The sequence below is a fragment of the Coregonus clupeaformis genome, unplaced genomic scaffold (assembly GCF_020615455.1).
Source record: "Coregonus clupeaformis isolate EN_2021a unplaced genomic scaffold, ASM2061545v1 scaf0368, whole genome shotgun sequence".
Lineage (NCBI taxonomy): Eukaryota > Metazoa > Chordata > Actinopteri > Salmoniformes > Salmonidae > Coregonus > Coregonus clupeaformis.
Window position 1 is genome coordinate 378133 of NW_025533823.1, and position 27474 is coordinate 405606.

At 38.0% G+C, this 27474-nt stretch overlaps 1 protein-coding gene across 1 annotated transcript; it reads right to left on the reverse strand.

The window, feature by feature from the left end:
- Positions 1 to 32: 32 nt before the first annotated feature.
- Positions 33 to 27253, reverse strand: LOC123484606 (calpain-2 catalytic subunit-like). The gene is made up of 9 exons (XM_045215104.1): positions 27224 to 27253; positions 8463 to 8528; positions 7508 to 7565; positions 6150 to 6214; positions 5880 to 5948; positions 4923 to 5001; positions 1041 to 1157; positions 722 to 780; positions 33 to 595 (listed from the first exon to the last, which is right to left on the reverse strand). The coding sequence occupies exons 2-9, from the start codon at positions 8523 to 8525 to the stop codon at positions 572 to 574; spliced, it is 534 nt and encodes a 177-aa protein (XP_045071039.1). The 5' UTR covers positions 8526 to 8528; positions 27224 to 27253; the 3' UTR covers positions 33 to 571.
- Between the last annotated feature and the right edge of the window lie 221 nt (positions 27254 to 27474).

Genomic DNA, 27474 nt, shown 5'->3' on the forward strand with positions numbered 1-27474 from the left:
CGAGTTCCAAATAAAACAGTCAGCCCAAGAGACTCGGAAAACAATGTTATTTATTAGCATATATCTTTGGTAAACAGGACACACAACTATAAGCAACTAAAAGCTGCATGAAAGGATTCAAATGATGTCTTACATTTATCACAAAAAAAAGTAGGTTTAGGTTATAATCTGCAGATCTCAATAGGCAGAGGCTATATCTAATAAAACAAATAAAGCATAAAATAACGCTTTAAAACATTATGTTACGCAATACAGTGTGTTTCAAAAGAAACATCTCTAAAAAGGCACTTCGGTTTATTTGTAGCTGGTTTTGAGAGAACTGTCTTTGAGAGAACGGTCTCTGAAAGAACTGTCTGAGAGAACTGTCTTTGAGAGAACGGTCTTTGAAAGAACGGTCTTTGAAAGAACTGTCTGAGAGAACTGTCTGAGAGAACTGTCTTTGAAAGAACGGTCTTTGAAAGAACTGTCTGAGAGAACTGTCTTTGAGAGAACGGTCTTTGAGAGAACGGTCTTTGAGAGAACGGTCTTTGAGAGAACGGTCTTTGAGAGAACGGTCTTGTGCTGCCATCTTCTAGATCATGGAAAATGACAACCACTGAAAATAGAAATTGAATACAATCAATATATTAGAACAAGAATTAGTCTACTGCTAGACCTATATGAGTTAGTCTACTGCTGGACCTATATGAGTTGATTATAAATTACAATTTAAAGTTCTCACCTGGTGGAAATCCAATTCAATATAGCCAGTATCATCAATGTCAATCTTCTTGAAGACTTCTGCGAGGTTGAGAGAGGTTCAGATGTAAGCATCTATAACACACACTCTGATCAAACCTTTCCTTTTGATCCTAATCTGACGGGTTCTCCACAACTCCCAAAAGTAACCCACATATTAAAACAAGGTACAGTCTGCAATATTTACTACTGTTACACTCCATGGCCATCACTCCAGCTTTATAGGCAAACAAGTGCCGGGCGGGGCTGCCGTTTGGCCGAAACACAAATTCAGGATTGTGGCATTAAGACGTTCTACTCACTGAACATCATCTCCAGGCGCATGACGCAGGCCACAAAGTTATCAAAGTCAATGGTCATGTCAGCCTCTCCATACCGAGCCGCCAGAACCTGGTGGAGAGTGTTGTTCAGGCTGAAACCTGGTGGAAGGTAGATTATATATCATCAGAACCTGGTGGAAGGTAGATTATATATCATCAGAACCTGGTGGAAGGTAGATTATATATCATCAGAACCTGGTGGAAGGTAGATTACATATCATCAGAACCTGGTGGAAGGTAGATTATATATCATCAGAACCTGGTGGAAGGTAGATTATATATCATCAGAACCTGGTGGAAGGTAGATTATATATAATCAGAACCTGGTGGAAGGTAGATTATATATCATCAGAACCTGGTGGAAGGTAGATTATATATCATCAGAACCTGGTGGAAGGTAGATTATATATCATCAGAACCTGGTGGAAGGTAGATTATATATCATCAGAACCTGGTGGAAGGTAGATTATATATCATCAGAACCTGGTGGAAGGTAGATTATATATCATCAGAACCTGGTGGAAGGTAGATTATATATCATCAGAACCTGGTGGAAGGTAGATTATATATCATCAGAACCTGGTGGAAGGTAGATTATATATCATCAGAACCTGGTGGAAGGTAGATTATATATCATCAGAACCTGGTGGAAGGTAGATTATATATCATCAGAACCTGGTGGAAGGTAGATTATATATCATCAGAACCTGGTGGAAGGTAGATTATATATCATCAGAACCTGGTGGAAGGTAGATTACATATCATCAGAACCTGGTGGAAGGTAGATTATATATCATCAGAACCTGGTGGAAGGTAGATTACAGTGGGGAAAAAAAGTATTTAGTCAGCCACCAATTGTGCAAGTTCTCCCACTTAAAAAGATGAGAGAGGCCTGTAATTTTCATCATAGGTACACGTCAACTATGACAGACAAATTGAGATTTTTTTTCTCCAGAAAATCACATTGTAGGATTTTTAATGAATTTATTTGCAAATTATGGTGGAAAATAAGTATTTGGACACCTACAAACAAGCAAGTTTTCTGGCTCTCACAGACCTGTAACTTCTTCTTTAAAAGGCTCCTCTGTCCTCCACTTGTTACCTGCATTAATGGCACCTGTTTCAACTTGTTATCAGTATAAAAGACACCTGTCCACAACCTCAAACAGTCACACTCCAAACTCCACTATGGCCAAGACCAAAGAGCTGTCAAAGGACACCAGAAACAAAATTGTAGACCTGCACCAGGCTGGGAAGACTGAATCTGCAATAGGTAAGCAGCTTGGTTTGAAGAAATCAACTGTGGGAGCAATTATTAGGAAATGGAAGACATACAAGACCACTGATAATCTCCCTCGATCTGGGGCTCCACGCAAGATATCACCCCGTGGGCTCAAAATGATCACAAGAACGGTGAGCAAAAATCCCAGAACCACACGGGGGGACCTAGTGAATGACCTGCAGAGAGCTGGGACCAAAGTAACAAAGCCTACCATACCATCAGTAACACACTACGCCGCCAGGGACTCAAATCCTGCAGTGCCAGACGTGTCCCCCTGCTTAAGCCAGTACATGTCCAGGCCTGTCTGAAGTTTGCTAGAGTGCATTTGGATGATCCAGAAGAGGATTGGGAGAATGTCATATGGTCAGATGAAACCAAAATATAACTTTTTGGTAAAAACTCAACTCGTCGTGTTTGGAGGACAAAGAATGCTGAGTTGCATCCAAAGAACACCATACCTACTGTGAAGCATGGGGGTGGAAACATCATGCTTTGGGGCTGTTTTTTCTGCAAAGGGACCAGGACGACTGATCCGTGTAAAGGAAAGAATGAATGGGGCCATGTATCGTGAGATTTTGAGTGAAACCCTCCTTCCATCAGCAAGGGCATTGAAGATGAAACATGGCTGGGTCTTTCAGCATGACAATGATCCCAAACACACCGCCCGGGCAACGAAGGAGTGGCTTCGTAAGAAGCATTTCAAGGTCCTGGAGTGGCCTAGCCAGTCTCCAGATCTCAACCCCATAGAAAATCTTTGGAGGGAGTTGAAAGTCCGTGTTTCCCAGCGACAGCCCCAAAACATCACTGCTCTAGAGGAGATCTGCATGGAGGAATGGGCCAAAATACCAGCAACAGTGTGTGAAAACCTTGTGAAGACTTACAGAAAACGTTTGACCTGTGTCATTGCCAACAAAGGGTATATAACAAAGTATTGAGAAACTTTTGTTATTGACCAAATACTTATTTTCCACCATAATTTGCAAATAAATTCATTAAAAAATCCTACAATGTGAATATCTGGAATTTTTTTCTCATTTTGTCTGTCATATTTGACGTGTACCTATGATGAAAATTACAGGCCTCTCTCATCTTTTTAAGTGGGAGAACTTGCACAATTGGTGGCTGACTAAATACTTTTTTTCCCCACTGTATATATCATCAGAACCTGGTGGAAGGTAGATTATATATCATCAGAACCTGGTGGAAGGTAGATTATATATCATCAGAACCTGGTGGAAGGTAGATTATATATCATCAGAACCTGGTGGAAGGTAGATTATATATCATCAGAACCTGGTGGAAGGTAGATTATATATCATCAGAACCTGGTGGAAGGTAGATTATATATCATCAGAACCTGGTGGAAGGTAGATTATATATCATCAGAACCTGGTGGAAGGTAGATTATATATCATCAGAACCTGGTGGAAGGTAGATTATATATCATCAGAACCTGGTGAAGGTAGATTATATATAATCAGAACCTGGTGGAAGGTAGATTATATATCATCAGAACCTGGTGGAAGGTAGATTATATATCATCAGAACCTGGTGGAAGGTAGATTATATATCATCAGAACCTGGTGGAAGGTAGATTATATATCATCAGAACCTGGTGGAAGGTAGATTATATATCATCAGAACCTGGTGGAAGGTAGATTATATATCATCAGAACCTGGTGGAAGGTAGATTATATATCATCAGAACCTGGTGGAAGGTAGATTATATATCATCAGAACCTGGTGGAAGGTAGATTATATATCATCAGAACCTGGTGGAAGGTAGATTATATATCATCAGAACCTGGTGGAAGGTAGATTACATATCATCAGAACCTGGTGGAAGGTAGATTATATATCATCAGAACCTGGTGGAAGGTAGATTACATATCATCAGAACCTGGTGGAAGGTAGATTACATATCATCAGAACCTGGTGGAAGGTAGATTACATATCATCAGAACCTGGTGGAAGGTAGATTATATATCATCAGAACCTGGTGGAAGGTAGATTACATATCATCAGAACCTGGTGGAAGGTAGATTATATGTATGTGTAACTGATAAGATGCCCGCTGCATGTTAATGTTTTTAAATGTATGTAAATTGTAAAGTTTATTTTTTCTGTAATGTCTTTTTCATTATGTGTCGGACCCCACTAAGACTAGCTGTCGCCATTGTCGTCGGGTAATGGGGATCCTAATAAAAAAATGGATACTGTATATATAATCAGGGGTGGAAATGGAACACTCTGGGAAACATCCAATGGAAAATCCTTGAATTCAGTGAATTTTTACATGTCAAAATGAATGATGAAGTCACTCCTTGAATTCAATGTAAAATGCACATCTTTGGAGTTCAAAATCATTTTCCAGCGGGAACCCGGGTTCCCCTGGGATTTCACTCCGAGAACCTGGTAATATACAGAATAACGTCTGTAATATAATACACAGTATAATGTATGTAATATAATATATAGTATAATGTATGCCACTTAGCTTTTATCAAAGTGACAGTAGACAGTTCATACTTTAGTGACCCCTGATTATTTGTGTAAATGACGTTTATTTCATGTCCACAAACCTGCTTTGCTCAAGGCCATCCTCATCTCTGGTGTGCTCATACAGCCAGACCCATCAATGTCATTGTTCTTATAGATGGACTGGGTGAGGGAGGGAGAGAGGGAGGGAGGGAGGGAAAGACGGAGGGAGGGAGGGAGGGAGAGAGAGAGGAAGGGAAAGACAGAGAGAGAGAGAGAGAGAGAGAGAGAGGGAGGGAGGGAAAGAGAGAGGGAGAGAGAGAGGGAGGGAAAGAGAGAGGGAGAGAGAGAGGGAGGGAGAGAGAGGGAGGGAAAGACGGAGGGAGGGAGAGAGAGAGAGCGAGAGCGAGAGCGAGAGCGAGAGCAGAGAGAGAGAGAGAGAGAGAGAGAGAGAGAGAGAGAGAGAGAGAGATAGATAGAGATAGAGATAGAGAGAGGGAGGGAGAGGGAAGAGAGGGAGGGAAAGACAGAGGGAGGGAGGGAGGGAGGGAGGGAGGGAGGGAGGGAGGGAGGGAGGGAGGGAGGGAGGGAGGGAGGGAGGAGGGAGGGAGGGAGGGAGGGAGGGAGGGAGGAGGGAGGAGAGAGAGAGGAGACGGAGGGAGGGAGAGAGAGGAAGGGAGAGAGAGAGGAAGGGAGAGAGAGAGGAAGAGAGGGAGGGAAAGACAGAGGGAGAGAGAGAGAGAGAGAGAGAGAGAGAGAGAGAGAGAGAGAGAGAGGGAGGGAGAGAGAGAGAGGGCGAGAGAGGGAGAGAGAGAGAGAGAGAGAGAGAGAGAGAGAGAGAGAGGGACAGAGGGGGAACAGGGAAATGTTATAAAGAGATTGCACTGTGTAAAACACACACTACACTATGTAAACACTTGAAGGCCGTCCAATCTTACACAACAGAGATCCTACTGCAGTAGCTCTGGTCCAAGGCATTATGTGCAGCTTGCTGACGCTGAGCCTATGTAGCACCCTGGACCAGAGCTACCACAGCAGTAACACAATCACTAGAACCTCACCAGGTATTTCTGAATCTTCTTCCACAGTGTCGCAAATTCTCCCATACCCAGTTTGCCGTTACCACTGTCCTGCTTAACAGTTAAAGGTTAAACAAGTGTCTGGACACAACATGCCCAACAAACTACAATATTCAAAACTAAAGACTGAGATGAGCGTTTTTTGTGTAACTTATTCATTGATGTCACTTGTGTTAAAATTCAAGTTATGATCTCAAGTCAGAATACCACTCTCTGTATAGAGACGCAGTCTGTAATAATTGTAAAGGATACATCCATGAGGTTGACCATGATTCTGGCTGTGTCTAGGCTGAAGCCGTCCGTCTTTATGTCAGTTCCTGTAGAGGACACATCACAGAGTTTGGACAGAGTTTGGACAGAGTTAGGACAGAGTTAGGACAGAGTTAGGACAGAGTTTGGACAGAGTTTGGACAGAGTTTGGACAGAGTTTGGACAGAGTTTGGACTTCTGCAGTCCGCACTATACATAAAACGTGCTCTTTATACACTGAACAAAAACTATAAACGCAACATGCAACAATTTCTACGATTTTACTGAGTTACAATTCATATAAGGAAATCAGTCAATTTAAATCAATGCATTAGGCCCTAATCTGTGGATTTCACATGACTGGGAATACAGATATGCATCTGTTGGTCACAGATACCTTAAAAAAAAAAGTAGGGCCATGGATCAGAAAACCAGTCAGTATCTGGTGTGACCACCATTTGCCTCATGCAGCGAGACACGTCTCCTTCGCATAGAGTTGATCAGGCTGTTGATTGTGGCCTGTGGAATGTTGTCCCACTCCTCTTCAATGGCTGTGCGAAGTTGCTGGATATTGGCGGGAACTGGAACACGCTGTCGTACACGTCGATCCAGAGCATCCCAAACATGCTCAATGGGTGACACGTCTGGTGAGTATGCAGTCCATGGAAGAACTGGGACATTTTCAGCTTCCAGGAGTTGTGTACAGATCCTTGCGACATTGGGGCCGTGCATTATCATGCTGAAACATGAGGTGATGGCGGCGGATGAATGGCACGACAACGGGCCTCATGATCTCGTCACGGTATCTCTGTGCATTGTGTTCGTTGTCCGTAGCTTATGCCTGCCCATACCATAACCCCACCGCCACCATGGGGCACTCTGTTCACAACGTTAATATCAGCAAACTGCTAGCCCACACGACACCATACACGATGCCACACGACGCCATACACGCCATCTGCTCGGTCCAGTTGAAACCGTGATTCATCCGTGAAGAGCACACTTCTCCAGCGTGCCAGTGGCCATCGAAGGTGAGCATTTGCCCACTGAAGTCGGTTACGACGCCGAACTGCAGTCAGGGTCAAGACCCTGGTGAGGACGACGAGCACGCAGATGAGCTTCCCTGAGACGGTTATCTTGGTAAAGGAGAAATGCTCACTAACAGGGATGTAAACAAACCTGTGCACAACATTTTAGATAAAATAAGCTTTTTGTGCGTATGGAACATTTATGGGATCTTTTATTCCAGCTCATAAAACATGGGACCAACACTTTACATGTTGCGTTGATATTTTTGTTCAGTATAGTCAGTACAAATACAAAATCATGACTCAAAAGAAAGCAGAAAGCACTTCACTCACGCTTAGCAACGATTTTGTTGAAAATATTCCTGAGCTCAACTGCTGAAATCTCCATATCCTATTAACAAATCAAATAGAGAGAAATGTATTTAAACTATGAAAGGTACATTCGCCCAGTCAATAACATCATTAAATATTATAGATATTTTTGGCAGTGACATATTATATATTTTACATATAAAAATTGTATAGTATGATAGTAATAGCTTGCCAAAGTTAAAGAGCAGATTGTATAGATCTCTATAAACAGATTGTATAGATCTCTATGGACAGATTGTATAGATCTCTATGGACAGATTGTATAGATCTCTATGGACAGATTGTATAGATCTCTATGGACAGACTGTATAGATCTCTATGGACAGATTGTATAGATCTCTATGGACAGACTGTATAGATCTCTATGGACAGATTGTATAGATCTCTATGGACAGATTGTATAGATCTCTATAAACAGATTGTATAGATCTCTATGGACAGACTGTATAGATCTCTATGGACAGATTGTATAGATCTCTATGGACATATTGTATAGATCTCTATGGACAGACTGTATAGATCTCTATGGACTGATTGTATAGATCTCTATGGACAGATTGTATAGATCTCTATGGACAGATTGTATAGATCTCTATGGACAGATTGTATAGATCTCTATGGACAGATTGTATAGATCTCTATGGACAGATTGTATAGATCTCTATGGACAGATTGTATAGATCTCTATGGACAGATTGTATAGATCTCTATGGACTGATTGTATAGATCTCTATGGACTGATTGTATAGATCTCTATGGACAGATTGTATAGATCTCTATGGACAGATTGTATAGATCTCTATGGACGGATTGTATAGATCTCTATGGACAGATTGTATAGATCTCTATGGACTGATTGTATAGATCTCTAATGTCTTATTCTCCAGTAAGGGTAATGGTTGGTAATAATACTTACATCTCCAGCTAGCTTAGTGAACAGGCCCCTGAAGCCAGCATCAACCTCCTCCTCAGATACCATCTCCTAGAGAGAAACCACCATGATAAGTCACATGGGATAGTGAGAGAAGACAGAGTAGAGTAGAGTAGAGTAGAGTAGAGTAGAGTAGAGTAGAGTAGAGTAGAGTAGAGTAGAGTAGAGTATAGTAGAGTAGAGTAGTGTATAGTAGAGTAGTGTATAGTAGAGTAGTGTATAGTAGAGTAGTGTATAGTAGAGTAGTGTAGAGTAGAGTATAGTAGAGTAGAGTAGAGTAGTGTAGAGTAGAGTAGAGTAGAGTAGAGTAGAGTAGAGTAGTGTTTAGTAGAGTAGAGTAGAGTAGTGTAGAGTAGAGTAGAGTAGAGTAGAGTAGTGTTTAGTAGAGTAGAGTAGAGTAGTGTAGAGTAGAGTAGAGTAGAGTAGTGTATAGTAGAGTAGAGTAGAGTAGAGTAGAGTAGTGTATAGTAGAGTAGAGTAGAGTAGTGTATAGTAGAGTAGTGTATAGTAGAGTAGAGTAGAGTAGAGTAGTGTTTAGTAGAGTAGAGTAGAGTAGAGTAGTGTAGAGTAGAGTAGAGTAGTGTAGTGTAGAGTAGAGTAGAGTAGAGTAGTGTATAGTAGAGTAGAGTAGAGTAGAGTAGTGTATAGTAGAGTAGAGTAGTTTAGTGTAGAGTAGAGTAGTGTATAGTAGAGTAGAGTAGAGTAGAGTAGTGTATAGTAGAGTAGAGTATAGTAGAGTAGAGTAGAGTAGAGTAGAGTAGTGTATAGTAGAGTAGAGTAGAGTAGTGTATAGTAGAGTAGTGTATAGTAGAGTAGAGTAGAGTAGAGTAGTGTTTAGTAGAGTAGAGTAGAGTAGAGTAGTGTAGAGTAGAGTAGAGTAGTGTAGTGTAGAGTAGAGTAGAGTAGAGTAGAGTAGAGTAGTGTAGAGTAGAGTAGTGTATAGTAGAGTAGAGTAGAGTAGAGTAGAGTAGAGTAGTGTATAGTAGAGTAGAGTAGAGTAGTGTATAGTAGAGTAGAGTAGAGTAGTGTATAGTAGAGTAGTGTATAGTAGAGTAGAGTAGAGTAGAGTAGTGTATAGTAGAGTAGAGTAGAGTAGTGTATAGTAGAGTAGTGTAGAGTAGTGTAGAGTAGAGTACAGTAGAGTAGAGTAGAGTAGTGTAGAGTAGAGTAGAGTAGTGTAGAGTAGAGTAGTGTATAGTAGAGTAGTGTATAGTAGAGTAGAGTAGAGTAGTGTTTAGTAGAGTAGAGTAGAGTAGAGTAGAGTAGAGTAGTGTAGAGTAGAGTAGAGTAGTGTAGAGTAGAGTATAGTAGAGTAGTGTTTAGTAGAGTAGAGTAGAGTAGAGTAGAGTAGAGTAGTGTAAAGTATAGTATAGTAGAGTAGTGTAGTGTTTAGTAGAGTAGAGTAGAGTAGTGTAGAGTAGAGTAGAGTATAGTAGAGTAGAGTAGAGTAGTGTTTAGTAGAGTAGAGTAGAGTAGTGTAGAGTAGAGTAGAGTAGAGTAGTGTAGAGTATAGTAGAGTAGTGTTTAGTAGAGTAGAGTAGAGTAGTGTAGAGTAGTGTAGTGTAGTGTAGTGTAGTGTAGTGTAGAGTAGAGTAGAGTAGAGTAGAGTAGAGTAGAGTAGAGTAGAGTAGAGTAGTGTAGAGTAGAGTAGAGTAGTGTAGAGTATAGTATAGTAGAGTAGAGTAGTGTAGAGTATAGTATAGTAGAGTAGTGTAGAGTAGAGTAGTGTTTAGTAGAGTAGAGTAGAGTAGAGTAGAGTAGAGTATAGTAGAGTAGTGTAGAGTAGAGTAGAGTACAGTAGAGTAGAGTAGTGTAGAGTAGAGTATAGTAGAGTATAGTAGTGTTTAGTAGAGTAGAGTAGTGTAGAGTAGAGTAGAGTAGAGTATAGTAGAGTAGAGTAGTGTTTAGTAGAGTAGAGTATAGTAGAGTAGAGTAGAGTAGTGTAGAGTAGAGTAGAGTAGTGTTTAGTAGAGTAGAGTAGAGTAGAGTAGAGTATAGTAGTGTTTAGTAGAGTAGAGTAGAGTAGTGTAGAGTAGAGCAGAGTAGAGTAGAGTAGAGTAGTGTAGAGTAGAGTAGAGTAGAGTAGTGTAGAGTAGAGTAGAGCAGAGTAGAGTAGAGTAGTGTAGAGTAGAGTAGAGTAGAGTAGAGTAGTGTAGAGCAGAGTAGAGTAGAGCAGAGTAGAGTAGAGTAGTGTAGAGTATAGTAGAGTAGAGTATAGTAGTGTTTAGTAGAGTAGAGTAGAGTAGAGTAGAGTAGAGTAGAGTAGAGTAGAGTAGAGTAGAGTAGAGCAGAGTAGAGTAGAGTAGAGTAGTGTAGAGTAGAGTAGAGTAGAGTATAGTAGTGTTTAGTAGAGTAGAGTAGAGTAGTGTAGAGTAGAGTAGAGTAGTGTAAAGTATAGTAGAGTAGAGTAGAGTAGTGTTTAGTAGAGTAGTGTAGAGTAGAGTAGAGTAGTGTAGAGTAGAGTAGAGTAGTGTAGAGTAGAGTAGTGTAGAGTAGAGTAGTGTTTAGTAGAGTAGAGTAGTGTAGTGTAGAGTAGAGTAGAGTAGAGTAGAGTAGTGTAGAGTAGAGTAGAGTAGAGTAGAGTAGAGTATAGTAGTGTTTAGTAGAGTAGAGTAGTGTAGAGTAGAGCAGAGTAGAGTAGAGTAGTGTAGAGTAGAGTAGAGTAGTGTAGAGTAGAGCAGAGTAGAGTAGAGTAGTGTAGAGTAGAGTAGAGCAGAGTAGAGTAGAGTAGTGTAGAGTATAGTAGAGTAGAGTATAGTAGTGTTTAGTAGAGTAGAGTAGAGTAGTGTAGAGTAGAGCAGAGTAGAGTAGAGTAGTGTAGAGTAGAGTAGTGTAGAGTAGAGTAGAGTAGAGTAGAGTAGTGTTTAGTAGAGTAGAGTAGTGTAGAGCAGAGTAGAGTAGAGTAGTGTAGTGTAGAGTAGAGTAGAGTATAGTAGTGTAGAGTAGAGCAGAGTAGAGTAGAGTAGAGCAGAGTAGAGTAGAGTAGAGTAGAGTAGAGTAGTGTAGAGTAGAGTAGAGTAGAGTAGAGCAGAATAGTGTAGAGTAGAGTAGAGTAGAGTAGAGTATAGAATTGTTTAGTAGAGTAGAGTAGAGTAGAGTAGAGTAGAGTAGAGTAGAGTAGAGTAGAGTAGAGTAGAGTAGAGTAGAGTAGAGTAGAGTAGAGTAGAGTAGAGCAGAGCAGAGTAGAGTAGAGTAGTGTATAGTAGAGTAGTGTATAGTAGAGTAGAGTAGAGTAGAGTAGTGTATAGTAGAGTAGAGTAGAGTAGTGTATAGTAGAGTAGTGTAGAGTAGTGTAGAGTAGAGTACAGTAGAGTAGAGTAGAGTAGTGTAGAGTAGAGTAGAGTAGTGTAGAGTAGAGTAGTGTATAGTAGAGTAGTGTAGAGTAGAGTAGAGTAGTGTAGAGTAGAGTAGAGTAGAGTAGAGTAGAGTAGTGTTTAGTAGAGTAGAGTAGAGTAGAGTAGAGTAGAGTAGTGTAGAGTAGAGTAGAGTAGTGTAGAGTAGAGTATAGTAGAGTAGTGTTTAGTAGAGTAGAGTAGAGTAGAGTAGAGTAGAGTAGAGTAGTGTAAAGTATAGTATAGTAGAGTAGTGTAGTGTTTAGTAGAGTAGAGTAGAGTAGTGTAGAGTAGAGTAGAGTAGAGTAGTGTAGAGTATAGTAGAGTAGAGTAGAGTAGTGTTTAGTAGAGTAGAGTAGAGTAGTGTAGAGTAGAGTAGAGTAGAGTAGTGTAGAGTAGAGTAGAGTAGTGTTTAGTAGAGTAGAGTAGAGTAGTGTAGAGTAGTGTAGTGTAGTGTAGTGTAGTGTAGTGTAGTGTAGAGTAGAGTAGAGTAGAGTAGAGTAGAGTAGAGTAGAGTAGAGTAGTGTAGAGTAGAGTAGAGTAGTGTAGAGTATAGTATAGTAGAGTAGAGTAGTGTAGAGTATAGTATAGTAGAGTAGTGTAGAGTAGAGTAGTGTTTAGTAGAGTAGAGTAGAGTAGAGTAGTGTAGAGTAGAGTAGAGTATAGTAGAGTAGAGTAGTGTAGAGTAGAGTAGAGTACAGTAGAGTAGAGTAGTGTAGAGTAGAGTATAGTAGAGTATAGTAGTGTTTAGTAGAGTAGAGTAGAGTAGAGTATAGTAGAGTAGAGTATAGTAGTGTTTAGTAGAGTAGAGTAGTGTAGAGTAGAGTAGAGTAGAGTATAGTAGAGTAGAGTAGTGTTTAGTAGAGTAGAGTATAGTAGAGTAGAGTAGAGTAGTGTAGAGTAGAGTAGAGTAGTGTTTAGTAGAGTAGAGTAGTGTAGAGTAGAGTAGAGTAGAGTAGAGTAGAGTAGAGTAGAGTAGAGTATAGTAGTGTTTAGTAGAGTAGAGTAGAGTAGTGTAGAGTAGAGCAGAGTAGAGTAGAGTAGTGTAGAGTAGAGTAGAGTAGAAGTAGAGTAGTGTGTGAGTAGAGTAGGAGTATAGCAGAGTAGAGTAGAGTAGAGTAGTGTAGAGTAGAGTAGAGTAGAGTAGAGTAGTGTAGAGCAGAGTAGAGTAGAGCAGAGTAGAGTAGAGTAGTGTAGAGTATAGTAGAGTAGAGTATAGTAGTGTTTAGTAGAGTAGAGTAGTGTAGAGTAGAGCAGAGTAGAGTAGTGTAGAGTAGAGTAGTGTTTAGTAGAGTAGAGTAGAGTAGAGTAGAGTAGAGTAGAGTAGAGTAGAGTAGAGTAGTGTAGAGTAGTGTAGAGTAGTGTTTAGTAGAGTAGAGTAGTGTATAGTATAGTAGAGTAGAGTAGAGTAGAGTATAGTAGTGTTTAGTAGAGTAGAGTAGAGTAGTGTAGAGTAGTGTTTAGTAGAGTAGAGTAGTGTATAGTATAGTAGAGTAGAGTAGAGTAGTGTATAGTAGAGTAGTGTAGAGTAGAGTAGAGAGGTAGTGTAAGTGTTTAGTAGAGTAGTGTAGAGTAGAGTAGAAGTAGTGTTTAGTAGAGTAGAGTAGTGTATAGTATAGTAGAGTAGAGTAGAGTAGTGTATAGTAGAGTAGTGTAGAGTAGAGTAGAGTAGAGTAGAGTAGTGTTTAGTAGAGTAGTGTAGAGTAGAGTAGAGTAGTGTTTAGTAGAGTAGAGTAGTGTATAGTATAGTAGAGTAGAGTAGAGTAGTGTATAGTATAGTAGAGTAGAGTAGAGTAGTGTAGAGTAGAGTAGAGTAGTGTATAGTATAGTAGAGTAGAGTAGAGTAGTGTAGAGTAGAGTAGTGTAGTGTAGAGTAGAGTATAGTAGTGTTTAGTAGAGTAGAGTAGAGTAGTGTAGAGTAGTGTTTAGTAGAGTAGAGTAGTGTATAGTATAGTAGAGTAGAGTAGAGTAGTGTATAGTAGAGTAGTGTAGAGTAGAGTAGAGTAGTGTAGAGTAGTGTTTAGTAGAGTAGTGTAGAGTAGAGTAGAGTAGTGTTTAGTAGAGTAGAGTAGTGTATAGTATAGTAGAGTAGAAGTAGAGTAGTGTATAGTAGAGTGTGTAGAGTAGAGAGTAGAGTAGAGTAGTAGTGTTTAGTAGAGTAGTGTAGAGTAGAGTAGAGTAGTGTTTAGTAGAGTAGGGAGTAGTGTATAGTATAGTAGAGTAGAGTAGAGTAGTGTATAGTATAGTAGAGTGAGTAGAGTAGTGTAGAGTAGAGTAGAGTAGTGTATAGTATAGTAGAGTAGGAGTAGAGTAGTGTAGAGTAGAGAAGTATAGTGTGAGAGTAGAGTATAGTAGTGTTTAGTAGGTAGAGTAGAGTATAGTAGTGTTTAGTAGAGTAGAGTAGAGTAGTGTAGAGTAGAGTATAGTAGTGTTTAGTAGAGTAGAGTAGAGTATAGTAGTGTTTAGTAGAGTAGAGTAGAGTAGTGTAGAGTAGAGTATAGTAGTGTTTAGTAGAGCAGAGTAGAGCAGAGTAGAGTAGAGTAGTGTAGAGTAGAGTAGAGTAGTGTAGAGTAGAGCAGAGTAGAGTAGAGTAGTGTAGAGTAGAGTAGAGTAGAGTAGTGTAGAGTAGAGTAGAGTAGTGTAGAGTAGAGTATAGTAGTGTAGAGTAAACAGAGTAGAGTAGAGTAGTGTAGAGTAGAGCAGAGTAGAGTAGAGTAGTGTAGAGTAGAGTAGTGTAGTGTAGAGTAGAGTATAGTAGTGTTTAGTAGAGTAGAGTAGAGTATAGTAGTGTTTAGTAGAGTAGAGTAGAGTAGTGTAGAGTAGAGTATAGTAGTGTTTAGTAGAGCAGAGTAGAGCAGAGTAGAGTAGAGTAGTGTAGAGTAGAGTAGAGTAGTGTAGAGTAGAGCAGAGTAGAGTAGAGTAGTGTAGAGTAGAGTAGAGTAGAGTAGTGTAGAGTATAGTAGAGTAGAGTATAGTAGTGTTTAGTAGAGTAGAGTAGAGTAGTGTAGAGTAGAGCAGAGTAGAGTAGAGTAGTGTAGAGTAGAGTAGTGTAGAGTAGAGTAGAGTAGAGTAGAGTAGTGTATAGTAGAGTAGAGTAGTGTAGAGCAGAGTAGAGTAGAGTAGTGTAGTGTAGAGTAGAGTAGAGTATAGTAGTGTAGAGTAGAGCAGAGTAGAGTAGAGTAGAGCAGAGTAGAGTAGAGTAGAGTAGAGTAGTGTAGAGTAGAGTAGTGTAGAGTAGAGTAGAGTAGAGTAGAGCAGAATAGTGTAGAGTAGAGTAGAGTAGAGTAGAGTATAGAATTGTTTAGTAGAGTAGAGTAGAGTAGAGTAGAGTAGAGTAGAGTAGTGTAGAGTAGAGTAGAGTAGAGCAGAGTAGTGTAGAGTATAGTAGTGTTTAGTAGAGTAGAGCAGAGTAGTGTAGAGTAGAGCAGAGTAGAGTAGAGTAGAGTAGAGTAGAGTAGAGTAGTGTAGAGTAGAGTAGAGTAGAGTATAGTAGAGTATAGTAGTGTTTAGTAGAGTAGAGTAGAGTAGTGTAGAGTAGAGCAGAGTAGAGTAGAGTAGAGTAGTGTAGAGTAGAGTAGAGTATAGTAGAGTAGAGTAGAGTAGAGTAGTGTTTAGTAGAGTAGAGTAGAGTAGTGTAGTGTAGTGTAGAGTAGAGTATAGTAGAGTAGAGTAGAGTAGAGTAGAGTAGAGTAGAGTAGAGTAGTGTAGAGTATAGTAGAGTAGAGTAGTGTTTAGTAGAGTAGAGTAGAGTAGAGTAGAGTAGTGTAGAGTAGAGTAGAGTAGTGTAGAGTAGTGTAGAGTAGAGGAGAGTAGAGTAGTGTAGAGTAGAGTATAGTAGTGTAGAGTAGAGTATAGTAGAGTATAGTAGTGTAGAGTAGAGTAGAGTAGTGTAGAGTAGAGTAGTGTTTAGTAGAGTAGAGTAGAGTAGAGTAGAGTAGTGTAGAGTAGTGTAGAGTAGAGTAGAGTAGAGTAGAGTAGAGTAGTGTAGAGTAGAGTAGAGTAGTGTAGAGTAGTGTAGAGTAGAGGAGAGTAGAGTAGAGTAGTGTAGAGTAGAGTATAGTAGTGTAGAGTAGAGTATAGTAGAGTATAGTAGTGTAGAGTAGAGTAGAGTAGTGTAGAGTAGAGTAGTGTTTAGTAGAGTAGAGTAGAGTAGAGTAGAGTAGAGTAGTGTAGAGTAGTGTAGAGTAGAGTAGTGTTTAGTAGAGTAGAGTAGAGTAGAGTAGAGTAGTGTAGAGTAGAGTATAGTAGAGTAGAGTAGTGTAGAGTAGAGTAGTGTTTAGTAGAGTAGAGTAGAGTAGAGTAGAGTAATGTTTAGTAGAGTAGAGTAGAGTAGAGTAGAGTAGTGTTTAGTAGAGTAGAGTAGAGTAGTGTTTAGTAGAGTAGAGTAGAGTAGAGTAATGTTTAGTAGAGTAGAGTAGAGTAGAGTAGAGTAGAGTAGAGTAGTGTAGAGTAGAGTAGTGTTTAGTAGAGTAGAGTAGAGTAGAGTAGTGTTTAGTAGAGTAGAGTAGAGTAGAGTAGTGTTTAGTAGAGTAGAGTAGAGTAGTGTAGAGTAGAGTAGAGTAGAGTAGTGTAAAGTATAGTAGAGTAGAGTAGAGTAGTGTTTAGTAGAGTAGTGTAGAGTAGAGTAGAGTAGAGTAGTGTAGAGTAGAGTAGAGTAGAGTAGTGTAGAGTAGAGTAGAGTAGTGTAGAGTAGAGTAGAGTAGTGTAGAGTAGAGTAGAGTAGTGTTTAGTAGAGTAGAGTAGTGTAGAGTAGAGTAGAGTAGAGTAGAGTAGTGTAGAGTAGAGTAGAGTAGAGTAGAGTATAGTAGTGTTTAGTAGAGTAGAGTAGTGTAGAGTAGAGCAGAGTAGAGTAGAGTAGTGTAGAGTAGAGTAGAGTAGTGTAGAGTAGAGCAGAGTAGAGTAGAGTAGTGTAGAGTAGAGTAGAGCAGAGTAGAGTAGAGTAGTGTAGAGTATAGTAGAGTAGAGTATAGTAGTGTTTAGTAGAGAGAGTAGAGTAGAAGTAGTGTAGAGTAGAGCAGAGTAGAGTAGTGTAGAGTAGAGTAGTGTAGAGGTAGAGTAGAGTAGAAGTAGTATTTAGTAGAGTAGAGTAGTGTGAGCAGAGTAGAGTAGAGTAGTGTAGTGTAGAGTAGAGTAGAGTATAGTAGTGTAGAGTAGAGCAGAGTAGAGTAGAGCAGAGTAGAGTAGAGTAGAGTAGAGTAGTGTAGAGTAGAGCAGAGTAGAGTAGAGTAGTGTAGAGTAGAGTAGAGTAGAGTAGAGCAGAGTAGAGTAGAGTAGAGTAGAGTATAGAATTGTTTAGTAGAGTAGAGTAGAGTAGAGTAGAGTAGTGTAGAGTAGAGTAGAGTAGAGTAGAGTATAGTAGAGTAGAGTATAGTAGTGTTTAGTAGAGTAGAGTAGAGTAGTGTAGAGTAGAGCAGAGTAGAGTAGAGTAGAGTAGAGTAGTGTAGAGTATAGTAGAGTAGAGTAGAGTAGAGTAGTGTTTAGTAGAGTAGAGTAGAGTAGAGTAGAGTAGAGTAGTGTTTAGTAGAGTAGAGTAGAGTAGTGTAGAGTAGAGTAGAGTAGAGTAGTGTAAAGTATAGTAGAGTAGAGTAGAGTAGTGTTTAGTAGAGTAGTGTAGAGTAGAGTAGAGTAGTGTAGAGTAGAGTAGAGTAGAGTAGTGTAGAGTAGAGTAGAGTAGTGTAGAGTAGAGTAGAGTAGTGTTTAGTAGAGTAGAGTAGTGTAGTGTAGAGTAGAGTAGAGTAGAGTAGAGTAGTGTAGAGTAGAGTAGAGTAGAGTAGAGTAGAGTATAGTAGTGTTTAGTAGAGTAGAGTAGTGTAGAGTAGAGCAGAGTAGAGTAGAGTAGTGTAGAGTAGAGTAGAGTAGTGTAGAGTAGAGCAGAGTAGAGTAGAGTAGTGTAGAGTAGAGTAGAGCAGAGTAGAGTAGAGTAGTGTTTAGTAGAGTAGAGTAGAGTAGTGTAGAGTAGAGCAGAGTAGAGTAGAGTAGTGTAGAGTAGAGTAGTGTAGAGTAGAGTAGAGTAGAGTAGAGTAGTGTTTAGTAGAGTAGAGTAGTGTAGAGCAGAGTAGAGTAGAGTAGTGTAGTGTAGAGTAGAGTAGAGTAGAGTATAGTAGTGTAGAGTAGAGCAGAGTAGAGTAGAGCAGAGTAGAGTAGAGTAGAGTAGAGTAGTGTAGAGTAGAGTAGAGCAGAGTAGAGTAGTGTAGAGTAGAGTAGAGTAGAGTAGAGCAGAATAGTGTAGAGTAGAGTAGAGTAGAGTATAGAATTGTTTAGTAGAGTAGAGTAGAGTAGAGTAGAGTAGTGTAGAGTAGAGTAGAGTAGAGTAGAGTAGAGTAGAGTAGAGCAGAGTAGAGTAGTGTTTAGTAGAGTAGAATAGAGTAGAGTAGAGTAGAGTAGTGTAGAGTAGAGTATAGTAGAGTAGAGTAGTGTTTAGTAGAGTAGTGTAGTGTAGAGTAGAGTAGTGTAGAGTAGAGTAGAGTAGCGTAGAGTATTGTATAGTAGAGTAGAGTAGAGTATAGTAGTGTAGAGTAGAGTAGTGTTTAGTAGAGTAGAGTAGTGTAGAGTAGAGCAGAGTAGTGTAGAGTATAGTAGTGTTTAGTAGAGTAGAGCAGAGTAGTGTAGAGTAGAGTAGAGTAGAGTAGAGTAGAGTAGAGTAGAGTAGAGTAGTGTAGAGTAGAGTAGAGTAGAGTAGAGTATAGTAGAGTAGAGTATAGTAGTGTTTAGTAGAGTAGAGTAGAGTAGTGTAGAGTAGAGCAGAGTAGAGTAGAGTAGAGTAGAGTAGTGTAGAGTAGAGTAGAGTAGAGTATAGTAGAGTAGAGTAGAGTAGAGTAGTGTTTAGTAGAGTAGAGTAGTGTAGTGTAGTGTAGTGTAGTGTAGTGTTAGAGTAGAGTAGAGTAGAGTAGAGTAATGTAGAGTATAGTAGAGTAGAGTAGTATTTAGTAGAGTAGTGTAGAGTAGAGTAGTGTAGTAGTGTAGAGTAGAGTGAGTAGAGAGAGGTAGTGTAGAGTAGAGTAGAGAAAATAGAGTAGTGTAGAGTAGAGGAGAGTAGAGTAGAGTAGAGATAGTGTAGAGTAGAGTATAGTAGTGTAGAGTAGAGTATAGTAGAGTATAGTAAATCGTAGAGTAGAGTAGAGTAGTGAAAAGTAGAGTAGTGTTTAGTAGAGTAGAGTAGAGTAGAGAGTAGAGTAGTGTAGAGTAGAGTAGTGTTTAGTAGAGTAGAGTAGAGAGTAGAGTAGTGTAGAGTAGGTATAGTAGAGTAGAGTAGTGTAGAGTAGAGTAGTGTTTAGTAGAGTAGAGTAGAGTAGAGAAAGTGTTTAGTAGAGTAGAGTAGAGTAGTATTTATAGCTAGAGTAGAGTAAATAATATTTAGTAGAGTAGAGTAGAGTAGAGAAGTATTTAGTAGAGTAGAGTAATAGAAGTAGAGTAGAGTAGTGTTTAGTAGAGTAGTGTTTGGTAGAGGAAGATAGAGTAAAGTAGTGTTTAATAGAGTAGAGTAGAGTAGAGTAGAAGTAGTGTTTAGTAGAAGTAGAGATGATGTCTAGTAGATGAGTAGAGTAGAGTAGAGTAAAGTGTGTTTAGTAGAGTAGAGTAGAGTAGTGTTTAGTAGAGTAGAGTAAAGTAGAAGTAGTGTTTAGGTAGAGTAGAAGTAGTGTAGAGTAGAGCATAGTAGAGTAGATAGTGTAGGAGTGTATAGTGGTTTTAGTAGAGAAGTAAAGTAGAGTAAAGTAGAAGTAGTAGTTTAGTAAAGTAGAGTAGAAAGTGTGTTTAGTATAGAGTAGAGTAGAGCAGTAAGTAGTGTTTAGTAGAGTAGAGTAGAGTGAGTAGTGTTTTTAAGTAGAGTAGAGTAGAGTAGAGTAGAGTAGAGTAGAGTAGAGGAGTGTTTAGTAGAGTAGAAGTAGTAGTGTTTAGTAGAGTAGAGTAGAGTAGAGTAGAGTAGTGTTTAGTAGAGTAGAGTAGAGTAGTGTTTAGTAGAGTAGAGTAGAGTAGAGTAGTGTTTAGTAGAGTAGAGTAGTGTAGAGTAGAGTATAGTAGAGTAGAGTAGTGTAGAGTAGAGTAGTGTTTAGTAGAGTAGAGTAGAGTAGAGTAGTGTTTAGTAGAGTAGAGTAGAGTAGTGTTTAGTAGAGTAGAGTAGAGTAGAGTAGTGTTTAGTAGAGTAGAGTAGAGTAGAGTAGAGTAGAGTAGTGTTTAGTAGAGTAGTGTTTAGTAGAGTAGAATAGAGTAGTGTTTAGTGAGCAGAGTAGAAGTAAAGTAGAGTAGAGTAGTGTTTAGTAGAGTAGAGTAGAGTAGTGTTTAGTAGAGTAGAGTAGAGTAGAGTAGTGTTTAGTAGAGTAGAGTAGAGTAGAGTAGAGTAGTGTAGAGTAGAGTAGTGTTTAGTAGAGTAGAGTAGAGTAGAGTAGTGTTTAGTAGAGTAGAGTAGAGTAGAGTAGTGTAGAGTAGAGTATAGTAGAGTAGTGTAGAGTTTAGTAGAGTAGAGTAGAGTAGAGTAGTGTAGAGTAGAGTAGAGTAGAGTAGAGTAGTGTTTAGTAGAGTAGAGTAGAGTAGAGTAGAGTAGAGTAGAGTAGAAGTAGTGTAGAGTATAGTAGTGTAGAGTAGAGTAGAGTAGAGTAGAGTAGAGTAGAGTAGAGTAGTGTAGAGTAGAGTATAGTAGAGTAGAGTATAGAATTGTTTAGTAGAGTAGAGTAGAGTAGTGTAGAGTAGAGCAGAGTAGAGTAGAGTAGTGTAGAGTAGTGTAGAGTAGAGTAGAGTAGAGTAGAGTATAGTATAGTAGAGTAGAGTAGAGTAGTGTTTAGTAGAGTAGAGTAGTGTAGAGTAGAGTAGAGTAGAGTAGTGTAGAGTAGAGTATAGTAGTGTAGAGTAGAGTAGAGTAGAGTAGAGTAGTGTAGAGTAGAGTAGAGTAGTGTTTAGTAAGTAGAATAGAGTAGAGTAGAGTGGAAGTAGTGTAGAAGTAGAGTATAGTAGAAATAAGTGTGTAGTATGTGTAAGTGAAGTAGTGTAGAGTAGAAGTAAGTATTGTAATAGAAGTAGAGTAGAGTATAGTAGTGTAGAGTAAAGTAGTGTTTAGTAGAGTAGAAGTAGTGTAGAGTAGAGAAATGTAGTGTAAGTAGAGTAGGTAGTGTAAGTAAAGTAGAAGTAGTGTAGAAGTAGAGTAGTAGTAGAGTAGAGTAGAGTAGAACAGAAGTAGAGTATAGTAGTGTAGAAGTAAGTAAGTATAGTAGAGTAAGTATAGTAGAAAGCAAAAGTAGTGTAAGTAGTGTAGAAGTAGTGTAGAGTAGTGTAGAGTAGAAGTGTAGTGTAGTGTAGTGTAGTGTGAGTGTAGTGTAAGTAGAGTAGAAGTGAGTAGAAGTAGGGAGTAAAGTAAAGTAAGTAGAGTAGAGTAAAGTGAGAGTAGAGTAAGTAGAGAATATAGCAGGTAGAGGAGGTATAGTGAAGTAGTGTTTAGTAGAGTAGAGTAAGTAGTGTAGTGTAGTGTAGAGTAGAGTATAGTGTAGTGTTAGTAGAGTAAGAGTAGTAGTAGAGTGAAGTATGTAGGTGAAGTAGTGTAGAGTAGTGTAGGGTAGAGAGTATAGTAGAGTAGAAGTAGTGTTTAGTAGAAAGTAGTATAGAGTAGAGTAGTGTAGAGGTAAGTAGAGTAGAGTAGTGTAAGTAAGGTAGAGTAGAGTAGATGTAGAGTAGTAGTAGAGTAGTATGAAGTGAGTAGAAGTAAGTAGTGTAGAAGTAGAGTATAGTAAAGTATAGTGATGTAGAGTAAGTGTAAGTAGAGTAGGAGTAGAAGTAGAGAGTAGAGTAAAGTAGAAAGTAGTATAGAAGTAGAAGTAAAGTAGTATTTAGTACGAAGTAGTGTAGAGTAGAGTATAGTAGAAGTATTAGTAGTGTACAAAGTAGTGTAGAGTAAGTAGTGTAGAGTAGAATGTAAAGTAGAGTAGTGTAGAGTAGTAGTGGAAGTAGTATTTAGTAATGTAGTGTAGAGAAGTAGAAGTAGTGTAGAGTAAAGTAAGTAGAAGTAGGTGAAAGTAGAAGTAGAGTAAAATGAAGTAGTGTAAAGTAGTGTAAAGTAGAGTGAGTAAGTAGAATAGAAGTAAAAACAGAAGTAAAGTAGAAGTATAAGTAGTGTTTAGTAAAGTAGAACAGAGTAGAGTAGAGTAGAGTAAAGTAGTGTAAAGTAGTGTAGAGATGTAAAGTAGTGTAGAGTAGAAGTAAGTGTGAAGTAGAGTAAAGTAGAAGTAGTGTTTAGTAGAGTAGAGTAGAGTAGTGTGAAAGTGAAGGCAGAAATAGAACAGTGTAGAGCAGTGTAGAGTAGTAGTAAGTAAGTGAGTAGGTAGAGTAGAGTAAGTAGAACAAACAAACAGAGCTAAGTAGAGTAAGTAAGTGAGTGTAGTGTGGTGTAGTGTAGTGTAGTGTGAGTAAGTAAAGTAGAAGTAAAGTAAAGTAGTAGTAAATGGGATAGTGTAAGTAGAGTAAGTAAAGTAAAGTAGAGTAGTAGTAAGTAATGTATGTCAAAATGATAAAGTATAAGTAAGTAGAAGTAGTTAAGTAAAGTAGATGTATTGAGTAGTGTAAAGTAGAAGTGAAGTGTAAGTAGTATAGAGTAGTATAAAGTAGAGTAGAGTAGAGTGTATGATAGAAGTATAGTAAAAGTAGTAGTAGTATAGTAGTTGAAGTATAGTAGTAAGTATGTAGAAATGTGTAAGTAGTGTAGAAGTAGTATTTAGTAAGTAGAATAAGTAGAGTAGAGTGGGATAGTAGAAGTAATGTAAAGTAGTGTTTAGTAGGGAGGTAGAAGTAGTCAGTAAGTAGTGTACAAGCAGAGTATAGTAGAGTAGAGTAGTAGTAAGTAGAGTAGTGTTTAGTAGAGTAAGTAAAAAAGTGTTTAGTGAGTAAGTAAGTAGTATTTAGTGTGTAAGTAGTATGTAGTATGTAGTTGTAGTGTATATGTGAAGTATACTGAAGTAGAGTATAAAGTATTTAAAGTAAGTAGTAAGTAGTGTAAAGTAGAGAGCAGAGTGAAGTAGAGTAGTGTTAGAAGTAGTGTAAGTAGAGTAGAGTAAGTAGAATATAGTATAGTAGAGTAGATGTAGTGTTTAGTAGAGTAGAGTAGTGTAGTGTAGAGTAGAGTAGAGATAAAGTAGAAGTAGAAGTAGTGTAGAGTAGAGTAAGTAAGTGGTAAGTGAGGCAAGTAGGAGTAGAGTATAAGTAAGTAGGAAGTAAGTGTAGAAGTAGAAGTAGAAGTAGTGTTAAATAGTAGAGTAGAATAGTGTAAGTGAGTGTAGAGTAGAGTAGAGTAAAAGTGTTGTATAATAAGTGGAAAGTAGAGTATAGTAGTTGAGAGTAATGTAGTGTTTAGTAAGTAGAGTAGTGTAGAGTAGAAACAGAAGTAGAAGTAAGTAGTATGAGTAGTAGTAGAAGTAAAGTAGTGTTTAGTAGAAGTAGATGAAGTGTAGAAGTAGAAAGTAGTGTAAGTAAGTAGAGTAGAGTATTGTATAATAAGTAGAAGTAGAAGTATAGTGAGTGTAGAGTAGAGTAGTAGTTTAGTAGAAATAGAATGTAGTGTAAGTAAAGTAGAAAGTAGAGTAGTGTAGAAGTAAAGTAAGTAAAGTAGTGATTATAAAGTAAACAGAGTAGTGTAGAGAGTAAATGTAGTGTAGAACACAAGTAGAGTAGAAATGTAGTGTAGAGTAGAAAACAAGTAAGTAGAAGTAGTGTGAGTGAAGTATAGTAGTGTAGAGTAAAGTAAGTAGAGTAGAGTAGTGTGAAGTGGAAACAGAGATAGTATAGAAGTAGAAAGTAGATGTAGAAGCAAAGTAAGTAGTAGTAGTGTAAGTAGAAACAAGTAGAGTAAATGTAGTGTAGAAGTAGAAAGTAGAAGTAGATCTGTAGGATGAAAGTAGAAGTAAGTAGAAAGTGAAGTATAGAAAGTAGAAAGCAGAAATGAGTATAGAGTAGAAGTAGTATAAAAAACAAGTAAAAGAATAGTAGAAGTAGAGATAGGCTTAAGTAGAGTAGAGTAGAGTAGAAGTAGTGTAGAGTAGAGTAAAGTAGGTAGTGTAAGTAAGTAGAGTAGAAGTATAGTAGAGTAGAGTATAGTAGTGTTTAGTAAAAATAAGTAGTGATAGAGTAGAGTAGAGTAGAGTAGAAGTAGAGTAGTGAATACTAGAAGTAGAGTAGAAGTAGAAGTAGAAGTATAGTATAGTAGTGTAAAGTAGAAGTAGAAGTAGTGAAGTAGAGTATAGTAGTGTAAAGTAGAAGTATAGTAAGAGTACTCAGAAGTGTAGAGAGTAGAGTAGTAAGTAGTATAGAAGTAGTGTTTAGTAGAGTAGAGTAGAAGTAGTGTAGAGTAGAATGTAGAAGTAAGTAAGTAGAGTAAAGTAGAGTAGTGTTTAGTGGAAGTAGAAGTAAAAGTAGAAGTAGTGTAGAAGTAGAAATATAGTAGAAGTAAAGTAAAGTAGTGTAGAAGTAGGAAGTAGTGTTTAGTAGAAGTAAGTAAAGTAGTGTTTAGTAGTGAAGTGCAGTAGTGTTTATGTAGAAGTAGAAGTAGAAGTAGAAGTAGAGTAGTGTAAAGTAGAGTAGAGTGAAGTAGAGTAGAGTAGTGTTTAGTAAAGTGAGTAGAAGTAAAAGTCAAATAGTGTAGAAGTAAGTAAGTAAATGTAGTGTAGAAGTAGAGTATAGTAGTAGTAGTAGTAGTGTAGAGTAAAGTAGTGTTTAGTAAGTAGGAAGTAGAAGTAAAGTAAGTATTAGTGTTTAGTAGAAAGTGGAAGTAAAAGTAGAAGTAAGTATAGTAGAAAGTAGAAGTAGTGTAGAGTAGAAGTAGAAGTAGAGTAGTGTTTAGTAGAAGTAGAGTAGAGTAGAGTATGAAGTAGTGTAGAGTTTAGTAGAGTGAGAGTAGAGTAGAAGTAGAGTAGAGTAGAGTGGGAGTAGGGTTTAGTAGAAGTAGAGTAGTGTGGGAGTAGTGAAGTCGAAGTGAGTAAGTAGTGTTTGTAGTAGTAGTAGTGTTTGTAAGTAAGTAGAGGAGTAAGTAGTAAGTAGTGTTTAGAGTAGAAGTAGAGTAGATAAGTAGAAGTGTATAAAGTAAGTGAGTAGTGTTAGTAGAGTAGAGTAGAGTAGTGTTAGTAGAGTAGAGTAGAGTAGAGTAAAGTGAGAAGTAGTGTTTAGTAAGTAGAGGTAAGGTAGAGGAAGTAGATGTAGTGTTTAGTGAGTATAGTAGAGTAAAGTAGTGTAGTAAGTGTAAGTGAAGTAAAGTAGTGTTTAGTGAAGTAAGTAGAGTAGAAGTAAAGTAGAAGTAGGTTAGTATAGTAAAGTAAAGTGAAAGTAGTGTAAAGTAAAGTGAGAGTAAAGTAAAAGGATGTAAGTAAGTAGAAGTAGAGTAAAGTAGGAGTAGAGAGTGTTTAAATGTAGTAGTAAGTGAAGTAGTGTTAGTAAAAGTAAGTAGAGTAAGTAAAGTAAGTAGTAGTGTTTTAGGTAGTAAGTATGTGAAGTAGAGTAAGTAGGGTTAAGTAAGTAGAAAGAAGTGTTTAGTAGAGTAAGTGAGTGCTAAGTAGTGTAAGTAGAGTATAGTAAGTGTAGTAGAAGTGAAAGTAGTGTTAGTAGTGAAAGTAAGTAGAAGTAGAGTAGTGTTTAGTAAGTAAGTAAGTAAGTAGAAGTAGAGTAGAAGTAGAGTAGTGTTTAAAAGTAGAAGTAGAAGTAGTAGTAGTGTTTAGTGAGAGTAGAGTGAGAGTAGAGTAGAGTGAGTATGGAGTTTAGTAGAAAGTAGAAGTAGAGTAGAGTAGAAGTAAAGTAGAGTAGAGTAGAGTTTAGTAGAAGTAAAGTAAAGTAGAGTAAAGTAGTGTTTAGTAGAGTAGAGTATAGTGAAAGTAGAGTATAGTGAGTGTAGAGGTAGAACAGAGTAGAGTAGAGTAGATGTTTCAGTGAGAGGTGAATGTAGTGTAGAGTAAAACAGAAAGTAAAGTAGTGTAAAGAGTAAACAGAAAGTAGATGCAGAGTAGAAGTAAAGAGTATAATGCAGTGTAAAGAGTAGAAAGCAAAAGTAGAGTAGAAGTAGAGTAGAGTAGAAGTAGAGTAGAGTAGAAATATAGTGAAGTATTTCGTAGAAGTAGAAGTAGTGTAGAGAGTAGAAAGCAGAGTAGAAGTAGTGTAGAAAGTAGAAAGCAGAGTAGAGTAGAAGTAGAGTAAAGTATAGTAAATGTAAGTAAAAACAAAAGTAGAAGTAGAGTAGAAAGTAGAGTAGAAAGTAGAGTAGTGTGAGAACAGAGCAGAGTAGAGAGTAGAGAGTGAAGTAGTGTAGAGTGAGAGTAGAGTAGAAGTAGAGTAGAGAGTAGGAGTAAACAACAAACAGAAAGTAGAGTAGAGTGGTGTAGAGAGTAGAGTAAGAAGTAGAAAGCAAATGCAAGTGAGAGTAGTAGTAAGTAGAAGTATAGTAGAGTAGAGTATAGTAGTGCATTAGTAGAGTAAAGTAGAAGTAGTGTAAAGTAGAGCAAAGCAAATGATAGTGTAGAAGTAGTGTAGAGTACAGTATAAGTAGATGTAAGTAGTGCTTTTAGTAGAGGTAAGTAGAAGTAGTGTTAGAAGTAAAGTAGAGTAGAGTAGAGTAAGTAGTGTTTGAAGTAGAGTAGAGTGTTTGTGTGTGTAGAGTAGAGTATAGTAGTTGATGTAGAAGTGAGAGTAGAGTAGAGTAGAGGTAGAGTAGTGTAGAAGTAGAGTAGAAGTAAATGTAGAGTAAGTAAGTATAAGTAGATGTAGAAGTAGAGTAAAGTAGTGAGTAGAAAGTGAGAAATGTGGTAGATGTATAGTAGAGTAGAGTAGAGTAGAGTGAAATTAGAGTAGAGTATAGTAGAGTAGAGTAGAAAGTAGAAGTAGATGTAAGGTATAGTAAGATGTAGAAGTATAGTGAAAGTCGAGTAGAAGTAGAGTAGAAGTAGTGTAGAAGTAGAGTATAGTAAATGTAGAAGTAGAGTATAGTCAGTAGTAAGTAAATTGTAGAATAGAGTATAGTGAGTGTAAGTAAAGTAGAGTAGAGTGTTTAGTAGAAGTAGAGTAGAGTTTAGTAGAGTAGAGTAGAGTAAAGTGTTTAGTAGAGTAGAGAGTAGTGTAGAAGTAGTGTTTAGTAGAGTAGAGTAGTGTAGAAGTAGTATGTATAGTAGAAAGTAGAAAGTAAAGTAGAAGTATAGTAGAAGTAGAAAGTAGAAAGTGAAGTGTTTAGTGAGAGTAGAAAGTAAGTGTAGAAATGTATGAAGTGTAGAAGTAGAAGTAAGTAAAGTATAGTGAGAGTAGAAAGTAGTGCTTTAGTAAGTGGAGTAGAGTAGAAGTAGAGTAGAAAGTGAGTGTTTAATGTAATGATAGTGTTTAGTAGAAGTAAGTTAGTATGAAGTAAGTAGAGTAGAAGTGGTGCTTAGTATAGTAGAAGTAGAAAGTAGAGTAGAAGTGAACAGTTTCTTCATCGTCTAGTTCTGCCTTAGCGGGCGTCAACAAGGCCTGAGAAGATCAGAAATTAAACACATTTTATCTTTGACTAGCCCTGATATTTTTCAAACCTAGAAGTATCTAGCTGCAGATGTTTGTTGAGAAGAGGTCTCCCACACACACACACACACACACACACACACACACACACACACACACATACAGGCCTACAGTGTCTAGGCCTGTTTCTCGAAACACTCTAAGCAGAAATCAAAAGCGTTCAGGTT